Source organism: Salvelinus namaycush, chromosome 21 (genome assembly GCF_016432855.1).
Source record: "Salvelinus namaycush isolate Seneca chromosome 21, SaNama_1.0, whole genome shotgun sequence".
Lineage (NCBI taxonomy): Eukaryota > Metazoa > Chordata > Actinopteri > Salmoniformes > Salmonidae > Salvelinus > Salvelinus namaycush.
Genome location: NC_052327.1, coordinates 36,515,167 through 36,535,756, shown reverse-complemented (window position 1 = coordinate 36,535,756; position 20,590 = coordinate 36,515,167). Strand labels below are relative to the sequence as shown.

The following is a 20,590-nucleotide window of genomic DNA, read 5'->3' as shown; positions in this document are numbered from 1 at the left end:
TACATTTAGTAGGGCTATGATGTCCCTACTCCCATAAATTTAGTAGAGCTATGATGTCTCTACTCCCCTACATTTAGTAGGGCTATGATGGCCCTACTCCCCTACATTTAGTAGGGCTATGCTGTATCTACTCCCCTACATTTAGTAGGGCTATGATGTCCCTACCCCCCTACATTTAGTAGGGCTATGGTGTCTCTACTCCCCTACATTTAGTAGGGCTATGATATCCCTACTCCCCTACATTTAGTAGGGCTATGATGTCCCTACTCCCCTACATTTAGTAGGGCTATGATGTCTCTACTCCCCTACATTTAGTAGGGCTATGATGTCTCTACTCCCCTACATTTAGTAGGGCTATGATGTCCCTACTCCCCTACATTTAGTAGGGCTATGATGTCCCTACTCCCCAACATTTAGTAGGGCTATGATGTCTCTACTCCCCTACATTTAGTAGGGCTATGATGTCCCTACTCCCATACATTTAGTAGGGCTATGATATCCCTACTCCCCTACATTTAGTAGGGCTATGATGTCTCTACTCCCCTACATGTAGTAGAGCTATGATGTCCCTACTCCCATACATTTACTAGGGCTATGATATCCCTACTCCCCTACATTTAGTAGGGCTATGATATCCCTACTCCCCTACATTTAGTAGGGCTATGATGTCCCTACTCCCCTACATTTAGTAGGGCTATGATGTCTCTACTCCCCTACATTTAGTAGGGCTATGATGTCTCTACTCCCCTACATTTAGTAGGGCTATGATGTCCCTACTCCCCTACATTTAGTAGGGCTATGATATCTCTACTCCCCTACATTTAGTAGGGCTATGATGTCTCTACTCCCCTACATTTAGTAGGGCTATGATGTCCCTACTCCCCTACATTTAGTAGGGCTATGATGTCCCTACTCCCCTACATTTAGTAGGGCTATGATATCTCTACTCCCCTACATTTAGTAGGGCTATGATATCTCTACCCCCCTACATTTAGTAGGACTATGATGTCCCTACTCCCCTACATTTAGTAGGGCTATGATGTCTCTACTCCCCTACATTTAGTAGGGCTATGATGTCTCTACTCCCCTACATTTAGTAGGGCTATGATGTCTCTACACCCCTACATTTAGTAGGGCTATGATGTCTCTACTCCCCTACATTTAGTAGGGCTATGATGTCTCTACACCCCTACATTTAGTAGGGCTATGATGTCTCTACTCCCCTACATTTAGTAGGGCTATGATGTCTCTACTCCCCTACATTTAGTAGGGCTATGATGTCTCTACAACCCTACATTTAGTAGGGCTATGATGTCTCTACTCCCTACATTTAGTAGGGCTATGATGTCTCTACTCCTCTACATTTAGTAGGGCTATGATGTATCTACTCCCCTACATTTAGTAGGGCTATGATGTATCTACTCCCCTACATTTAGTAGGGCTATGATGTCTCTACTCCCCTACATTTAGTAGGGCTATGATGTCTCTACTCCCCTACATTTAGTAGGGCTATGATGTCCCTACTCCACAAAATTTAGTAGGGCTATGATGTCTCTACTCCCCTACATTTAGTAGGGCTATGATGTCTCTACTCCCCTACATTTAGTAGGGCTATGATATCTCTACCCCCCTACATTTAGTAGGACTATGATGTCCCTACTCCCCTACATTTAGTAGGGCTATGATGTCTCTACTCCCCTACATTTAGTAGGGCTATGATGTCTCTACACCCCTACATTTAGTAGGGCTATGATGTCTCTACTCCCCTACATTTAGTAGGGCTATGATGTCTCTACACCCCTACATTTAGGAGGGCTATGATGTCTCTACTCCCCTACATTTAGTAGGGCTATGATGTCTCTATGCCCCTACATTTAGTAGGGCTATGATGTCTCTACTCCCCTACATTTAGTAGGGCTATGATGTCCCTACTCCCATAAATTTAGTAGAGCTATGATGTCTCTACTCCCCTACATTTAGTAGGGCTATGATGGCCCTACTCCCCTACATTTAGTAGGGCTATGCTGTATCTACTCCCCTACATTTAGTAGGGCTATGATGTCCCTACCCCCCTACATTTAGTAGGGCTATGGTGTCTCTACTCCCCTACATTTAGTAGCGCTATGATATCCCTACTCCCCTACATTTAGTAGGGCTATGATGTCCCTACTCCCCTACATTTAGTAGGGCTATGATGTCTCTACTCGCCTACATTTAGTAGGGCTATGATGTCTCTACTCCCCTACATTTAGTAGGGCTATGATGTCCCTACTCCCCTACATTTAGTAGGGCTATGATGTCCCTACTCCCCAACATTTAGTAGGGCTATGATGTCTCTACTCCCCTACATTTAGTAGGGCTATGATGTCCCTACTCCCATACATTTAGTAGGGCTATGATATCCCTACTCCCCTACATTTAGTAGGGCTATGATGTCTCTACTCCCCTACATTTAGTAGGGCTATGATGTCCCTACTCCCCTACATTTAGTAGGGCTATGATGTCCCTACTCCCCTACATTTAGTAGGGCTATGATATCTCTACTCCCCTACATTTAGTAGGGCTATGATATCTCTACCCCCCTACATTTAGTAGGACTATGATGTCCCTACTCCCCTACATTTAGTAGGGCTATGATGTCTCTACTCCCCTACATTTAGTAGGGCTATGATGTCTCTACTCCCCTACATTTAGTAGGGCTATGATGTCTCTACACCCCTACATTTAGTAGGGCTATGATGTCTCTACTCCCCTACATTTAGTAGGGCTATGATGTCTCTACTCCCCTACATTTAGTAGGGCTATGATGTCTCTACTCCCCTACATTTAGTAGGGCTATGATGTCCCTACTCCACAAAATTTAGTAGGGCTATGATGTCTCTACTCCCCTACATTTAGTAGGGCTATGATGTCTCTACTCCCCTACATTTAGTAGGGCTATGATGTCTCTATGCCCCTACATTTAGTAGGGCTATGATGTCTCTACTCCCCTACATTTAGTAGGGCTATGATGTCCCTACTCCCATAAATTTAGTAGAGCTATGATGTCTCTACTCCCCTACATTTAGTAGGGCTATGATGGCCCTACTCCCCTACATTTAGTAGGGCTATGCTGTATCTACTCCCCTACATTTAGTAGGGCTATGATGTCCCTACCCCCCTACATTTAGTAGGGCTATGGTGTCTCTACTCCCCTACATTTAGTAGCGCTATGATATCCCTACTCCCCTACATTTAGTAGGGCTATGATGTCCCTACTCCCCTACATTTAGTAGGGCTATGATGTCTCTACTCGCCTACATTTAGTAGGGCTATGATGTCTCTACTCCCCTACATTTAGTAGGGCTATGATGTCCCTACTCCCCTACATTTAGTAGGGCTATGATGTCCCTACTCCCCAACATTTAGTAGGGCTATGATGTCTCTACTCCCCTACATTTAGTAGGGCTATGATGTCCCTACTCCCATACATTTAGTAGGGCTATGATATCCCTACTCCCCTACATTTAGTAGGGCTATGATGTCTCTACTCCCCTACATTTAGTAGGGCTATGATGTCCCTACTCCCCTACATTTAGTAGGGCTATGATGTCCCTACTCCCCTACATTTAGTAGGGCTATGATATCTCTACTCCCCTACATTTAGTAGGGCTATGATATCTCTACCCCCCTACATTTAGTAGGACTATGATGTCCCTACTCCCCTACATTTAGTAGGGCTATGATGTCTCTACTCCCCTACATTTAGTAGGGCTATGATGTCTCTACTCCCCTACATTTAGTAGGGCTATGATGTCTCTACACCCCTACATTTAGTAGGGCTATGATGTCTCTACTCCCCTACATTTAGTAGGGCTATGATGTCTCTACACCCCTACATTTAGTAGCGCTATGATGTCTCTACTCCCCTACATTTAGTAGGGCTATGATGTCTCTACTCCCCTACATTTAGTAGGGCTATGATGTCTCTACAACCCTACATTTAGTAGGGCTATGATGTCTCTACTCCCCTACATTTAGTAGGGCTATGATGTCTCTACTCCCCTACATTTAGTAGGGCTATGATGTCCCTACTCCACAAAATTTAGTAGGGCTATGATGTCTCTACTCCCCTACATTTAGTAGGGCTATGATGTCTCTACTCCCCTACATTTAGTAGGGCTATGATGTCCCTACTCCCCTACATTTAGTAGGGCTATGATGTCCCTACTCCCATACATTTAGTAGGGCTATGATGTCTCTACTCCCCTACATTTAGTAGGGCTATGATGTCTCTACTCCCCTACATTTAGTAGGGCTATGATGTCCCTACTCCCATACATTTAGTAGGGCTATGATATCCCTACTCCCCTACATTTAGTAGGGCTATGATGTCTCTACTCCCCTACATGTAGTAGAGCTATGATGTCCCTACTCCCATACATTTAGTAGGGCTATGATATCCCTACTCCCCTACATTTAGTAGTGCTATGATATCCCTACTCCCCTACATTTAGTAGGGCTATGATGTCTCTACTCCCCTACATTTAGTAGGGCTATGATGTCCCTACTCCCCTACATTTAGTAGGGCTATGATGTCTCTACTCCCCTACATTTAGTAGGGCTATGATATCTCTACACCCCTACATTTAGTAGGGCTATGATATCTCTACTCCCCTACATTTAGTAGGGCTATGATGTCCCTACTCCCCTACATTTAGTAGGGCTATGATGTCCCTACTCCCCTACATTTAGTAGGGCTATGATATCCCTACTCCCCTACATTTCATATTTCAGCTTTTGATTTGTGTGTGTGCGTCTCAAACATTTATCTAAACCCCCACTGCTCTCGTCTCAGGATCTGTCCCTGCTGCCGGAGAAAGACAAGACGCCCCTTATGGAGGGAGGGGTGACCCTTAGTGGAGGTCAGAGGGCGAGGATAGGTCTGGCCAGGTAGGTACCTGTAGGCACACACCTGTCTTTTAGCATGCATCACTCACCCCCAGCACCTTTCACCGTCTGTCACCATGGCAACATTTATTCATTAAATCTCCCCCGTTCATTATAAAAGACCCACAATATGTTGAGTCACTCATTCTATGATCAACTTGGCAAAACACTGTGGTTGATTTTTTGAAATCATGACTAGTGTTGTGACTCGTTAAATGTATGGGACAGTGTATGGATAGTGATTCCTGGTCATAATGCCCTATGAAAAAGATGATTACTACAGTATCAATGCTTTCATCTGACTGTTAGTTCAGCTTAGAGGTCTTCTCGGGTCCAAAAAGTCAGACCTGAACGGACCTGGTACTCTCAGACCCGAACCTGAATGGACCCAACAACAACCAGACCTAAAACAGACCCGATTGGACCGAGTGACCAAAGAAATATGTTTATCAGTCAAATTGCTCTTCTGGTTAACAAATAGGCCTTTATATGTTGGCTAGGCCTTCTATAAGTCAATAAATTAACCTTATTAGCGTAAAATAAATATGCTCTAGGCATGCTTCTACATCTGCATTGCTTGCTGTTTGGGGTTTTAAGTTGGGTTTCTGTATATGTACTTTGTGAAATCTGTTGATATAAAAAAGGCTTTATAAATAATATATGCAAGAACCCTGGTCGGGTCCACTCGTGTCTATCAGCTGTAGCTACATAGACCCGAGACCCGATGACAATCAAACAGGACCTGACCAGGACCCGAGCAAAAAGTTAGAATTTTGGACCCAGACTCGCTCGAGTCTCGGGTATTCGGGTTCGGGTGGATCCGTGAAGACATCTAGTCCAGCTCCTATAACTGTAGTGTTTTATGATCTAATATTTCTGGTGCTTCTGCAGCCTTTTTTTAACTCCCATTAAATCTCTATGTCTAGTCCAACATTCTGAACATATGCATTATTTATTGGTTTTATTGTCCCTGGTCTCCATTTGCTCCCACTTAACTGAGAGCATCACTGCCAGTTTGGCTAGATGTATCACTTAAACTGAATTGAATTCCACAGGGACTTGACTTCCTAATTACATGCCTGTGTGTGTATCTCTGTGTACCTGTGTATGAGTGTGTGTGTGTGTGTGTGTGTGTGTGTGTGTGTGTGTGTGTGTGTGTGTGTGTGTGTGTGTGTGTGTGTGTGTGTGTGTGTGTGTGTGTGTGTGTGTGTGTGTGCTTTTACAGAGCCGTGTACAAAGATGCTGACCTCTACTTGTTGGATTCGCCTTTCACCCACCTGGACATTGTGACGGAGAAAGAGATCTTTGAGAGGTCTGTCTGTGGCTCAACACTGAAGCTTTTATGTGGGCTGGGGTCTGAGAGATGAGGGTGGGGGATGGGCTGGAGTCTGGGAGATGAGGGTGGGGGATGGGCTGGAGTCTGGGAGATGAGGGTGGGGGATGGGCTGGGGTCTGGGAGATGAGGGTGGGGGTGGGCTGGGGTCTGGGAGATGAGGGTGGGGGATGGGCTGGGGTCTGGGACATGAGGGTGGGGGATGGGCTGGGGTCTGGGAGATGAGGGTGGGGGTGGGCTGGGGTCTGGGAGATGAGGGTGGGGGATGGGCTGGGGTCTGGGACATGAGGGTGGGGGATGGGCTGGGGTCTGGGACATGAGGGTGGGGGATGGGCTGGGGTCTGGGAGATGCGGGTGGGGGATGGGCTGGGGTCTGGGAGATGAGGGTGGGGGATGGGCTGGGGTCTGGGAGATGAGGGTGGGGGGTGGGCTGGGGTCTGGGACATGGGGGTGGGGGATGGGCTGGGGTCTGGGACATGAGGGTGGGGGTGGGCTGGGGTCTGGGAGATGAGGGTGGGGGATGGGCTGGGGTCTGGGACATGAGGGTGGGCTGGGGTCTGGGAGATGAGGGTGGGGGATGGGCTGGGGTCTGGGAGATGAGGGTGGGGGATGGGCTGGGGTCTGGGACATGGGGGTGGGGGATGGGCTGGGGTCTGGGAGATGAGGGTGGGGGATGGGCTGGGGTCTGGGAGATGAGGGTGGGGGATGGGCTGGGGTCTGGGAGATGAGGGTGGGGGATGGGCTGGGGTCTGGGACATGGTGGTGGGGGATGGGCTGGGGTCTGGGAGATGAGGGTGGGGTATGGGCTGGGGTCTGGGAGATGAGGGTGGGGGATGGGCTGGGGTCTGGGAGATGGGGGTGGGGGATGGGCTGGGGGATGGGGGTGGGGGATGGGCTGGGGTCTGGGAGATGAGGGTGGGGGTGGGCTGGGGTCTGGGACATGAGGGTGGGGTATGGGCTGGGTGAATGGTTAAGGTGAAGAGAGAAGGTTAAGATCAAGGTTGTTGTTGTCTTTGACCTTGTTGTCTTTGACCTATTGAGCAATTGGGTTAGGTGGTGAGGTGTGGGCTTTTTGCAGAAATGTAACTTTGTGTCTGACATTCATGACCTTTGATCTAATTTTCAGACATTTGTGTTGTCAGCATCTTTCCTCTCAGAAATGAGGGCAAACACATGATTGAACAGCAATGTGAAACTTTTTTTACAATGTGAATCTCTTCGCGTTCCTAGGAAACTACATGTTTTCCAAAGGTCACTTCATGCCTGTCTGTTAAAGTAAAGGTTGATAAACTAAACAAAGGATACACATATTTTCTCTTGCCAGGTGTCTGTGTAAACTGATGTCCTCCAAGACTCGTATCGTGGTCACCAGTAAGCTGGACCACCTTAAGAGAGCAGACAAGATCCTTCTGCTTCACAACGGAGTGTGTTACTTCTACGGCTCCTTCTCCCAGCTGCAGGCCAAGAGACCAGACTTCAGCTCCCTGCTCCTGGGCCTGGAGGCCTACGACAACATCAAAGCCGAACGCCGCAGCTCCATCCTCACCGAGACCCTCCGACGTGTCTCCATCGACGAATCCGCCGTCCTCCGTGGCCCTGAGCCCATCCGCCAGTCCTTCCGCCAGCCCCCGCCTTCGGTCATCAACGGCATCACGGGACCTCAAGGCATCACCATCGCCGGGGGCGACAGTCTCACAGTGGTGGAGAAACGTAAACAGTCGATTATCTTAAATCCATTAGCAACGGCACGTAAGTTCTCCTTCATCAGTACTGGGCCCCAAAACAGCCAGGCCCCAACCCCAGGGTCCACTACCATCGAGGATGGCGTGCGAGAGCTGTCGGAGAGGAAGTTCTCTGTGGTGCCCGAGGATGATCAGGTGAGGGTGCTTTTCTATTTTTTATTTACATAGTGCTCTTAGAGTTCGGTAAGATCAGAGGGGGGTGTCTCTTTATTAACAACAGCTGGAGTGCGATCTCTAATATTAAGGAAATCTCGAGGTTCTGCTCGCCTGTGTTAGAATATCTCATGATGCTCTGTAGACCATACCATTTACCAAGATAGTTGTCATATGTATTTTTCATAGCTGTCTATTTACCACCACAAACCGATTCTGGCACTAAGACCGCACTCAACGAGCTGTATAGGGCCATAAGCAAACAAGAAAATGCTCATCCAGAGGCGACACTAATGGTGGCCGGTGATTTTAATTTCTACCGATATGTCACCTGTGCAACTAGAGGTATACAAACTCTAGATCACATTTTCTCCACACACAGAGACGCATCCAAAGCTCTCCCCAGCCCTCCATTTGGCAAATCCAACCATAACTCTGTCCTCCTGATTCCTGCTTACAAGCAAAAACTCAAACAGGAAGTACCAGTGACATGCTCAATACAAAAGTGGTCAGTGAAGCAGATGCTAAGCTACAGGACTGTTTCGCTAGCACAGACTGGAATATATTCCGGGTTTCATCCGATGGCAGTGAGGAGTACACCACATCAGTCACCGGCTTCATTAATAAGTGCATTGACGACGTTGTCTCCACCGTGACCGTACGTACATATCCCAACCAGAAGCCCTGGATTACCGGCAACATACACACTTAGCTAAAGGCTAGAGCTGCTGCTTTCAAGGAGCAGGACACTAATCCAGAAGCTTATAAGAAACCCTGCTATGCCCTCCGACGAACCATCAAACAGGCAAAGCATCAATACAGGACTAAGACGGAATCCTACTACACCGGCTCTGATGCTCATCGTATATGGTAGGGCTTGCAAACTATCACGGATTACAAAGGGAAACGCAGCCCAGAGCTGCCCAGTGACGCAAGCCTACCAGATGAGCTAAATGCCTTCTATGCTCACTTTGATGGAAGCAACACTGAAACATGCGTGAGAGCACCAGCTGTTCTGGATGTCTGTGTGATCACGCTCTCCATAGCCGATGCGAGTAAGACCTTTGAACAGGTTAACATTCACAAGGCCGCAGCGCCAGATGGATTACCAGGATGTGTGCTCGGAGCATGCGCTGGCAAGTGTCTTCACTGACATTTTCAACCACTATCTGGCCAGTCTCTAAAACCTATATGTTTCAAGTAAATCACCATAGTCCCTGTGCCTAAGAACACCAAGGTAATCTGACTAAATGACTACCGCCTGTAGCACTCACATTTGTAGCCATGAAATGCTTTGAAAGGCTGGTCAAGGCTCACATCAACACCATCATCCCAGAAACCCTGGACCCACACCAATTTGAATACCGCCCCTACAGATCCACACTCCACACTGCCCTTTCCCACCTGGACAAAAGCAACACCTATGTGAAAATGCTGTTCGTTGACTACAGATCAGCGTTCAACACCATAGTACCCTCCAAGCTCATCACTAAGCTAAGCACCCTGGGACTGAACACTTCCCTCTGCAACTGGATCCTGGACTTCCTGTAAGGCAAGGTGGTGAGGGTAAGCAACAACACATCCACCACGCTGACCCTCAACACGGGGGCCCTTAGAGGTGCATGCTCAGTCCCCTCCTGAGCTTCAAGTTCCTCGGTGTCCACATCACTAAGGACCTATCATGGTCCAAACACACCAACACAGTGGTGAAGAGGGCACTCCTCCTCCTCAGGAGGATGTAAAGATTTGACATGGGTCCTCAGATCCTCAAAAAGTTCTACAGCTGCACCATTGAGAGCATCTTGAGAGCATCTTGACTGGCTGCATCACTGCTTGGTATGGTAACTGCTCGGCATCCGCAAAGCTCTACAGAGGGTAGTGCTTACAGACCAATACATCACTGGGCCAGACTCCCTGCCATCCAGGACCTCTATACCAGGTGGTGTCAGAGGAAGGCCCTAAAAATTGTCAAAGACTCCAGGCATCATAGACTGTTCTCTCTGCTACCACACGGCAATACCAGCATGTGAAGTGTGGGACCAAAAGGCACCTGAACAGCTTCTAACCCCAAGCCATAACAGTGCTGAACAGTGATTCAAATGGTTACCCGGACAATTTACATTGACCCCACCTCCCTTATTATTTATTTATTTATCTTAATTGTTTTGCACTGACTCGCTTGCACTGGCTCTATGCACTCTCACTAGACTCTACCCACACACCCACACATGCTGCACTGACACTCCAACACACACACATACTACATACGCTCACGCACACAAAACACATACGCTCACACACATAGACACACTTTCACACTTCACATACGCTGCTGCTCTGTTTATTATATATCCTGATTGCCTAGTCACTTTTACCCCTACCCATGCATACATACTGTATTACCTTCATTATCTCTACTAGCTCGTACCCCGGCACATTGACTTGGTACTGGTACTCTTTGTATATAGCCTCTTTTTTGTTTTTGTGTTACTATTTCCTTTTTTATTGAACAAAATGGTGTCATACTTTTTAACTCTGCATTGGGCTCGTAAGTAAGCACTTCACTGTAAAGTCTACACCTGTTGTATTCGGCGCGTTGTGACAATTGAATTTGGTCTTATTGTGTTTTATTCGACATGTTTTTCATTGATTACTTGTATAGCTGTTACACTGTTTGACAGGAGAGCTTGTATGTAAACGTGTTTACACTACTTTGCTGTATCTTGTACAAATGACAAATAAACTCAGGTCGTTGTTAATGAGAATGTGTTTTCAATGATTTACCTGGTTAAATAAAGGCAAAATATATACAAAAAAATCTAACTTTAATTTGATTTGATTATAGGTGGAAGAGTCGCTGCCCCGGGGGAACCTGTACCACGACGGTCTGCAGCACCTGAGTGGGCAGCGGCGCCAATCTGTGCTGCAGTTCATCACCAACGCCCAGGGGCAGGGCAGGAGGGAGCAGCTCCAGACATCCTTCAGGAAGAAGCTGTCCGTCACGCCGCAGTGCGAGCTGGCCTCTGAGCTGGATATCTACGCACGACGCCTGTCCAAAGATAGTGTCTATAACATCAGTGAGGATGTGGATGAGGAGGACATGGAGGTAGGTTCAGTGAAGGCAGCAGCTTGGACGTTTTCCCCTGTAGCTGCTGGTCTTTAAGAGCACATGGAGGTAGGTTCAGTGAAGGCAGCAGCTTGGACGTTTTCCCCTGTAGCTGCTGGTCTTTAAGAGCACATAGAGGTAGGTTCAGTGAAGGCAGCAGCTTGGACGTTTTCCCCTGTAGCTGCTGGTCTTTAAGAGCACATAGAGGTAGGTTCAGTGAAGGGAGCAGCTGGGACGTTTTCCCCTGTAGCTGCTGGTCTTTAAGAGCACATGGAGGTAGGTTTAGTGAAGGCAGCAGCTTGGACGTTTTCCCCTGTAGCTGCTGGTCTTTAAGAGCACATAGAGGTAGGTTTAGTGAAGGCAGCAGCTTGGACGTTTTCCCCTGTAGCTGCTGGTCTTTAAGAGCACATGGAGGTAATGGTTAGGATCAAGGAGTTGCCAAAGGGACGTCATAGAATGTTCACCAGTGTTTGAACCACCTTTTCCAAAGTAAAGTTTGAACATAAACGTTTGAAGACAAAACACAAAGAACAGCTAGGTTTTAGTATTTAATTTGACATATCTCTTTTGTCTGTTTGCAGCAATGCTTTGCAGACGAGCGTGAGAACGTGTTTGAGACGACGTCGTGGAACACCTATCTGCGTTACATCTTCACCAACAGGAACCTGGTCTACGTCCTCATCTTCATCTTCCTCATCTTCGCTCTCGAGGTAATGATAGCTTTAGATGATCCCTGTCTCGGATATACTGTAGAGCAAGGATAGACAACTGGCGGCCCGCGAGCCACATGCAGTCCGTGGCCTCCCTTTTCAAGGCCCTCGGATCAATATTTTTTTTTATTTTAGGGGGGGAACTCAGTCTGGGTCTTAACTTACTGTTGTGAGTTAGAATAGTAGAATACACAAGGTGAATTTTAAAATGTGGTTGTGCATCAGCAGTTTTTTTCTTGTTATTTCAGTCACTGATAGTTAGTCAGTTATCCCATGTCAGCTAACATTTTTTAGATTGCGAAGTTAGTTTAGCGAGCTATCTAAACTTGTTATCATGGTCGAATTACCGGCCGGGGGCCCCCATGATGCTCGCAGACCAGCGAGCAATTGCGGCCTCTCATTTTTATTTATTTTTATTTAATTTAACCTTTATTAGGCAAGTCAGTTAAGAACAAATTCTTATTTTCAATGATGAGTTGAAATTCTTTGTGGCACCCATCCCCATCAAAGTTGCCCATCCCTGCGGTAGAGATTCTGTAATTAACAATAACATCACTGTATTAGAGGACAGATGCTATATTAACCGATAACATCACTGTATTAGAGGACAGATGCTATATTAACCGATAACATCACTGTATTAGAGGACAGGTGCTATATTAACCGATAACATCACTGTATTAGAGGACAGGTGCTATATTAACCGATAACATCACTGTATTAGAGGACAGATGCTATATTAACCGATAACATCACTGTATTAGAGGACAGATGCTATATTAACCGATAACATCACTGTATTAGAGGACAGATGCTATATTAACCGATAACATCACTGTATTAGAGGACAGATGCTATATTAACCGATAACATCACTGTATTAGAGGACAGATGCTATATTAACCGATAACATCACTGTATTAGAGGACAGATGCTATATTAACCGATAACATCACTGTATTAGAGGACAGATGCTATATTAACCGATAACATCACTGTATTAGAGGACAGATGCTATATTAACTAGGGGTGAAAGTGGAATTAATTTCTTCCCGGTACAGAACCTCCTATATGTGCACCATGTTTTTTTATCAGCCTCATTATAGAATTACGTGTAGAATCACTATTAATTCAATAGGATCTCTCTGGGTCTAGTCGTAATTTGTCATTTAACTTTTAAAATGTATTGTCTTTTATTGAACAAGAATGTGGACTGATGTCTGGGAGCGCTAGACTAGAGGGTCCCTGTTGGATCATAATTGCATTTATTGACAGTATTATTTCAATGCATGCTGTTGCCACCCTCAGTCTAACTGTGTTTATTGTGTGCTGTAGGTTGCTGGTTCTGTCCTGGGGATATTTCTTATCACAGAGTAAGTACTTATTTGTTTTCACATGTGCTATAATATTCATCACAAGGAACTAGGATGATCAGCCTACAATGGTAAGCAAGTAGTATCCACCAAAAGAAACTCAGATCAGCCTGATAACATGTAAACAGCTCAGATCAGCCTGATCACATGTAAACAGCTCAGATCAGCCTGATCACGTGTAAACAGCTCAGATCAGCCTGATCACGTGTAAACAGCTCAGATCAGCCTGATCACGTGTAAACAGCTTAGATCAGCCTAATAACACATCAAATCTAATTTTATTGGGCACATATACATGGTTAGCAGATGTTGATGCGAGTGTAGCGAAATGCTTGTGCTTCTAGTTCCAACCATGCAGTAAAATCTAACAAGTAATCTAACAATTTCACAACAACTACCTTATACACACGTGTAAAGGAATGAATAAGAATATGTACATAAACATATATGGATGAGCGATGGCCGAATGGCATAGGGAAGATGCAGTAGATGGTATAGAGTACAGTATATACATATGAGATGAGTAATGTATGGTATGTAAATATTATATAAAGTGGCATTGTTTAAAGTGGCTAGTGATACATTTATTACATCCAATTTTTCATTATTAAAGTGGCTAGAGATTTGAGTCAGTATGTTGGCAGCAGCCACTCTGTCACGATCGCTGTCGTCGTGGAAATGACCGGACCAAGGTGCAGCATGGTGAGCGTACCTTTCTTTTATTGATAAATGTCGCCGACAAAAAAAGAACAAGGAAACGACCGTGAAGCTTACTTAGGCTATAATGCCACTAACAAAGACAACTACCCACAAATACAAAAGGAAAAAAGGCTGCCTAAGTATGATTCCCAATCAGAGACAACGATAGACAGCTGTCCCTGATTGAGAACCATACCCGGCCAAAACATAGAAACAAAGAACATAGAGTTTCCCACCCGAGTCACACCCTGACCAACCAAACATAGAGAATAAAAAGATCTCTACGGTCAGGGTGTGACACACTCAATGTTAGTTGTGACTATTTAACAGTCTGATAGGCTTGAGATAGAAGCTGTTTTTCAGTCTCTCGGTCCCTGCTTTGATGCACCTGTACTGACCTCGCCTTCTGGATGATAACGGGGTGAACAGGCAGTGGCTCGGGTGGTTGTTGTCCTTGATGATCTTTTTGGCCTTCCTGTGACATCGGGTGGTGTAGGTGTCCTGGAGGGCAGGTAGTTTGCCCCCGGTGATACGTTATGCGTTGTACATGTAAACAGCTCAGATCAGCCTGATCACATGTAAACAGCTTGGTTCAGCCTGATCACATGTAAACAGCTTGGTTCAGCCTGATCACATGTAAACAGCTTGGTTCAGCCTGATCACATGTAAACCGCTAAACGCAAAGTACTCAAACAAAAGAGCAGTTGAAAAAATATATTTAGTTTGAAAAAAACACGATTCAGATACCGTTGTAACCGGTGTACTCTCTTCTTTCCCCCTCAGTAAGATCTGGACAGAGGAGGCCAACCCATTGGCGCCTAACTACGTAGACCAACAACACTCCAACGCCTCGTCACACGCCGTCCAACAGTCAGTCATCGTCACGCCAACCAGCGCCTATTACATCATCTACATCTACGTGGCGACGTCGGAGAGCGTTCTGGCGCTGGGGTTCTTCAGAGGCCTGCCACTGGTCCACACCTTACTGACCGTGTCCAAGAGGCTGCATGAACAGATGCTGACCGCTGTGCTCAGGGCCCCCATGGCTGTACTCAACACTATGAAAACAGGTGAGGCCCACTGCTGAAACCCCTGGCTTAACCAAGGATTATGTATCAGCTAGAGATACATACGTACATGCATCTACTGGTACTGTATCTGAACACAGGATAAATGTCTAATTTATCAGTCAATTGTCTGTGTAATCTCACAGCCTGTGCATCAGTCAGTTAGTTAGTACAACCACCACCAGTCAATGCCTCTAACTTTCAGCGGGCAGTCAATTCCATGTGTGTGTTTTTCTGCCCTGTAGGTCGGATCATGAACAGGTTCACTAAAGACATGGCCACCATAGACGACATGCTTCCTCTTGTACTGTTTGACCTCATCCAGGTAGGTGACTGGCTGCTCTGTCTGTCTGTCTGTCTGTCTGTCTGTCTGTCTGTCTGTCTGTCTGTCTGTCTGTCTGTCTGTCTGTCTGTCTGTCTGTCTGTCTGTCTGTCTGTCTGTCTGTCTGTCTGTCTGTCTGTCTGTCTGTCTGTCTGTCTGTCTGTCTGTCTGTCTGTCTGTCTGTCATCCAGGTAGGTGACTGGCTGCTCTGTCAGTCTCATTCTCTCTCAAAGAAATTCTCTCCCAGTCTCTATCTTAATCTATCTCTCTCTGTCTTTTATTGTTTTGAGGGTTCTCTTTTTTGTTTTTTGATTTCATGAAAAGCTCTGTATTTTATATGATTCATATTCTCTCCCTCTAGTTAACTCTGATCGTGTTGGGAGCAATCTTCACTGTGTCCATCATGCGGCCGTACATCTTCATCGCCGCGATCCCATTGGCCGTCATATTTGTGGTCCTGAGGAAGTACTTCCTGCGTACCGGACAACAGCTCAAACAACTAGAAGCTGAGGGTGAGACTGGTAGGGGTATTGGATGGGGCTGGGGAACTTTCAAATACAAGAGGTGTGCTTGATTTATCTCGACTGGCGAGAAAGGTGAACAGACTTTTCACTTTTTGAACAATTCCAGAAGTTACGTTGTACCGGGCAGGGAGTCAAAGAAAGTAAGGGATATAAAAGAAAGCAGGATGGAGGGAGAAGAGAATTGAGGGAGGAGAGGGTGGAGACCGGAGAGGATGCACAGAGGGGCGAGGTCCGCTGGAGGGGAAGTGGGACATAACGGAGTGGGAGGTCAGCTCTCGTCCAATCAGATTTTAGATCCCACAACCCCGTATACGACCAATAAACTTTGATTTGATTTGAAAATAATTGATGGGTGGTGTCTTCGGATGCCTAAATCTGTCCTCGGGTCCTTTAGTTTGATGGAAAGTGGTGGTCCTTTAACAATTGGATACTTCCTCTCGCCTTGGAGTAACCGCTGATCTGACATGACTGGATAGGGGATATGATACATAATGGTACTATTGCTTGAGTTCTCCCTCGCCACAACAATTCCCAACATTCTGCCAACATTCCATACATTCCCCGTAACTTACTTGTACCAAAGTGTTGGTTTGAAATAGTGAGAGAAAGGTATGTATCTGTGTTGGGACTCGGGACATTCTGACTCCACTCCTGATCCTGTCATTCTGTGTGTGTCGCAGATGGCCACAAGGCCTTTCTGCAGCCACGGAGGGGTCAGAGTGAAAATCCGATCAGGGATTTCCTCTGTCTCCATCCTGGCATCACTCTCTCACTGTTCCTCACCGGACAAAACACACACGACTGTACAAAACACATACCTTCTCTATCACTGTTCCCCCCCGGACAAAGCACACACACTGTCCTCAACAGGCCAAAACACACACACTGTCCTCAACAGGCCAAAACACACACTGTCCTCAACAGGCCAAGACACACACACTGTCCTCAACAGGCCAAAACACACACACTGTCCTCAACAGGCCAAAACACACACACTGTCCACAACAGGCCAAAACACACACAATGTCCTCAACAGGCCAAAACACACACACTGTCCTCAACAGGCCAAGACACACACAATGTCCTCAACAGGCCAAAACACACACACTGTCCTCAACAGGCCAAAACACACACACTGTCCTCAACAGGTCAAAACACACACACTGTCCTCAACAGGCCAAAACACACACACTGTCCTCAACAGGCCAAAACACACACACTGTCCTCAACAGGCCAAAACACACACACTGTCCTCAACAGGCCAAAACACACACACTGTCCTCAACAGGCCAAAACACACATACTGTCCTCAACAGCCCAAAACACACACACTGTACTCAACAGGCCAAAACACACACTGTCCTCAACAGGCCAAAACACACACACTGTCCTCAACAGGCCAAAACACACACACTGTCCACAACAGGCCAAAACACACACACTGTCCTCAACAGGCCAAAACATACACACTGTCCTCAACAGGCCAAAACACACACAATGTCCTCAACAGGCCAAAACACACACACTGTCCTCAACAGGCCAAGACACACACACTGTCCTCAACAGGTCAAAACACACACACTGTCCTTAACAGGTCAAAACACACACACTGTCCTCAACAGGCCAAAACACACATACTGTCCTCAACAGGCCAAAACACACACACTGTCCTCAACAGGCCAAAACACACACACTATCTTGTTGTATGTTGCTCTTGTTCTATATTTGTCCTTTATTGGTGCAGAGACCCTTAAAGATCCATATAAATCCACCTAAATTCATATAATACCCCTTAGAGAGAGAGTTTCACTCACCTGCTTGTGATCAGAGTAGATAAACAGTCAGGTTTATTTCTTCCTTCCTTTCATTCATTTTCCTGCTGGTTCATCTCACAACAAGAGAGACTTGGTTTTACGGTGGCCTGAGAAAATATACTCTCTATTGTTGTGATACTGTCTGGTGCACTTCTATTTTAGGTTTCTTCAACTCCTCACATAACAATGTCCTTCTGAAACAACAAACTCCGATGTTTTCCAGTTTTAATGTCTCATGCTCAAGTACAGTGAAATGCCTTTCTTACAAGCTCTAAACCCAACAATGCAGTAATCAATATCAATGTAGTACTAAAAATAACAAGGTAGAACAAAAACCCACAAGATATAACATTGAGAATTAAGAAGAACACAAAGTAAGTAAACATACTATATACAGGGTCAGTTCCAGTACCATACTTACAATGTGCAGGGCTACTGGATCGATAGAGGTAGATATGTAGAGGGGTAAGGTGACTAGGTATGAGGATAAACAGAGTAGCAGCAGCGTATATGATGATTGTATGTGAGTGGGTGTAGAGTCACTATAAATGTATGTGCATAGTATGTGTGTGTGTGTGAGCAAATGATGTTAGTGTTTGTATGTAGGTTGGAGTAACAGTGTGAATGGTGTGTAGGGTCCTGTGAGTTAGCGGTCTTATTGCATGGGGATAGAAGCTGTTCCGGAGTATGTTGGTGTCAGACTTGATGCACCAGTACCGCTTGCCTTGAGGAAGCAGAGAGAACAGTCTTTGGCTTGGGTGGTTGGTCTTTCCTATTACACCACCTGACTTAAGTGGCGTACTGTAAGTCAGGGTTGGGGCCAGGATGTGAATTTAAATTCCATCAACAAGTTGACATCACCCGTTAGCTACGTACATTTTGGTCAAGAAGTACCTATATGTTATGTCAGACATCCTGTGAGTGATTTACTAATGCTTCTGTGTTTCTCTTCTCTCCCCCCTTTCTACCTTCTCTCCCTCCATTCCACCCTCTCTCCCTCCATTCCACCCTCTCTCCCTCCATTCCACCCTCTCTCCCTCCATTCCACCCTCTCTCCCTCCATTCCAATCTCGCTCCCTCCATTCCACCCTCTCTCCCTCCATTCCACCCTCTCTCCCTCCATTCCAATCTCTCTCCCTCCATTCCACCCTCTCTCCCTCCATTCCACCCTCTCTCCCTCCATTCTACCTTCTCTCCCTCCATTCCACCCTCTCTCCCTCCATTCCACCCTCTCCCCCTCCATTCCACCCTCTCTCCCTCCATTCCACCCTCTCTCCCTCCATTCCAATCTCTCTCCCTCCATTCCACCCTCTCTCCCTCCATTCCACCCTCTCTCCCTCCATTCTAACCTCTCTCCCTCCATTCCACCCTCTCTCTCTCCATTCCAACCGCTCTCCCTCCATTCCACCCTCTCTCCCTCCATTCCACCCTCTCTCCCTCCATTCCACCCTCTCTCCCTCCATTCCACCCTCTCTCCCTCCATTCTAACCTCTCTCCCTCCATTCTAACCTCTCTCCCTCCATTCCACCCTCTCTCCCTCCATTCTAACCTCTCTCCCTCCATTCTAACCTCTCTCCCTCCATTCTAACCTCTCTCCCTCCATTCTAACCTCTCTCCCTCCATTCCTCCCTCTCTCCCTCCATTTCTCTCTACTTGCCTCCCCTTGTCTCTCTCCCTTTTTTCTCTAATTTTTTCTTCCTCTGCTCACTCTCTTAATATCTCTCTTTCTGTCTTTCCCCTCCTCCCAGCCCGAAGCCCTATCTTCTCTCACCTCATCATCTCTCTAAAGGGTCTGTGGACCATCCGTGCGTTTGGACGTCAGTGCTACTTTGAGACGTTGTTCCACAAGGCCCTGAACACCCACACGGCCATATGGTTCCACTACCTCTCCACGCTGCGATGGTTCCTCTTCCGCTGTGACATCATCTTCGTCTTCTTCTTCAGCGCCGCAGCCTTCATCGCCGTGGGAACCAACCGTGAGTGATGGACGGACCGACAGACACAGTTAATATTATTAGGCTATTTCCAATACAGCATTTAACTGAAAAGGAGATTGGCATATTACAGATGCTGACTGCGTTGCATATTTACTTTAGGCCTGAGTAAATTGTTCCTGCCTTCTCATGGACAACGTGGAAAAGATCTTTGTGTGTCATAGAGAATCTCTCAATGGGCCACAGTGTTTATGTTGGTAGTGAATCTAGGGGTAATTTTACAGACCATTGAATACCTGTGTGTTTGTGTGTGTGTATAATAACAAGGGGTTGCAGTGACGTATGCTATGACGTGTGTGTGTGTGTGTGTGTGTGTGTGTGTGTGTGTGTGTGTGTGTGTGTGTGTGTGTGTGTGTGTGTGTGTGTGTGTGTGTGTGTGTGTGTGTGTGTGTGTGAACGTGTGTGAACGTGTGTGAACGTGTTTAACTATACTTGTGGGAACCAGAATAGTAAACTAACAAACATTTGACCAACTGGGGATATTTTGTTCATCCCCACAAGGTCAAATGCTATTTCTAGTAGGTTTAGGGTTAAGGTTAGAATTAGTGTTAGGATTAGAATTAGTGTTAGGGGTAGGGTTAGAATTAGTGTTAGGGTTAGAATTAGGGTTAGGGTTAAGAGCTAGGGTTAGGTTTAGAGTTAGAATCTAGGGTTAGTTTTAGGTTTAAGAGCTAGGGTTAGGTTCAGGGTTAGAAGCTAGGGTTAGGTTTAGGGTTAAGATTAGGTTTTGGGGTTAAGATTAGGGTTAGGGTTAGGGTAAGAGTATGGTTTAGGGTTAGGGCTTAGGAAAAATAGGATTTTGAATGGGACTAAGTTGTGTGTCC

The 20,590-nt window shown here is 46.2% G+C and overlaps 1 protein-coding gene across 2 annotated transcripts in view; it reads left to right on the top strand.

Moving 5' to 3' along the window:
- Nucleotides 1-20,590, top strand: part of LOC120066717 (cystic fibrosis transmembrane conductance regulator-like) — a 74,590-nt gene that overhangs the window by 37,804 nt on the left and 16,196 nt on the right. Inside the window, exons 13-22 of one of the 2 annotated variants that reach the window (XM_039018177.1) lie at nucleotides 4,838-4,932; nucleotides 6,155-6,241; nucleotides 7,587-8,139; nucleotides 11,003-11,263; nucleotides 11,845-11,973; nucleotides 13,309-13,346; nucleotides 14,829-15,115; nucleotides 15,358-15,437; nucleotides 15,796-15,946; nucleotides 19,521-19,748. In XM_039018177.1, the coding sequence (XP_038874105.1) occupies nucleotides 4,838-4,932; nucleotides 6,155-6,241; nucleotides 7,587-8,139; nucleotides 11,003-11,263; nucleotides 11,845-11,973; nucleotides 13,309-13,346; nucleotides 14,829-15,115; nucleotides 15,358-15,437; nucleotides 15,796-15,946; nucleotides 19,521-19,748 (1,909 nt within the window). Of the gene's footprint in view, nucleotides 1-4,837; nucleotides 4,933-6,154; nucleotides 6,242-7,586; nucleotides 8,140-11,002; nucleotides 11,264-11,844; nucleotides 11,974-13,308; nucleotides 13,347-14,474; nucleotides 14,496-14,828; nucleotides 15,116-15,357; nucleotides 15,438-15,795; nucleotides 15,947-19,520; nucleotides 19,749-20,590 lie in introns of both variants that reach the window. The other variant, XM_039018179.1, reaches the window with a different exon arrangement.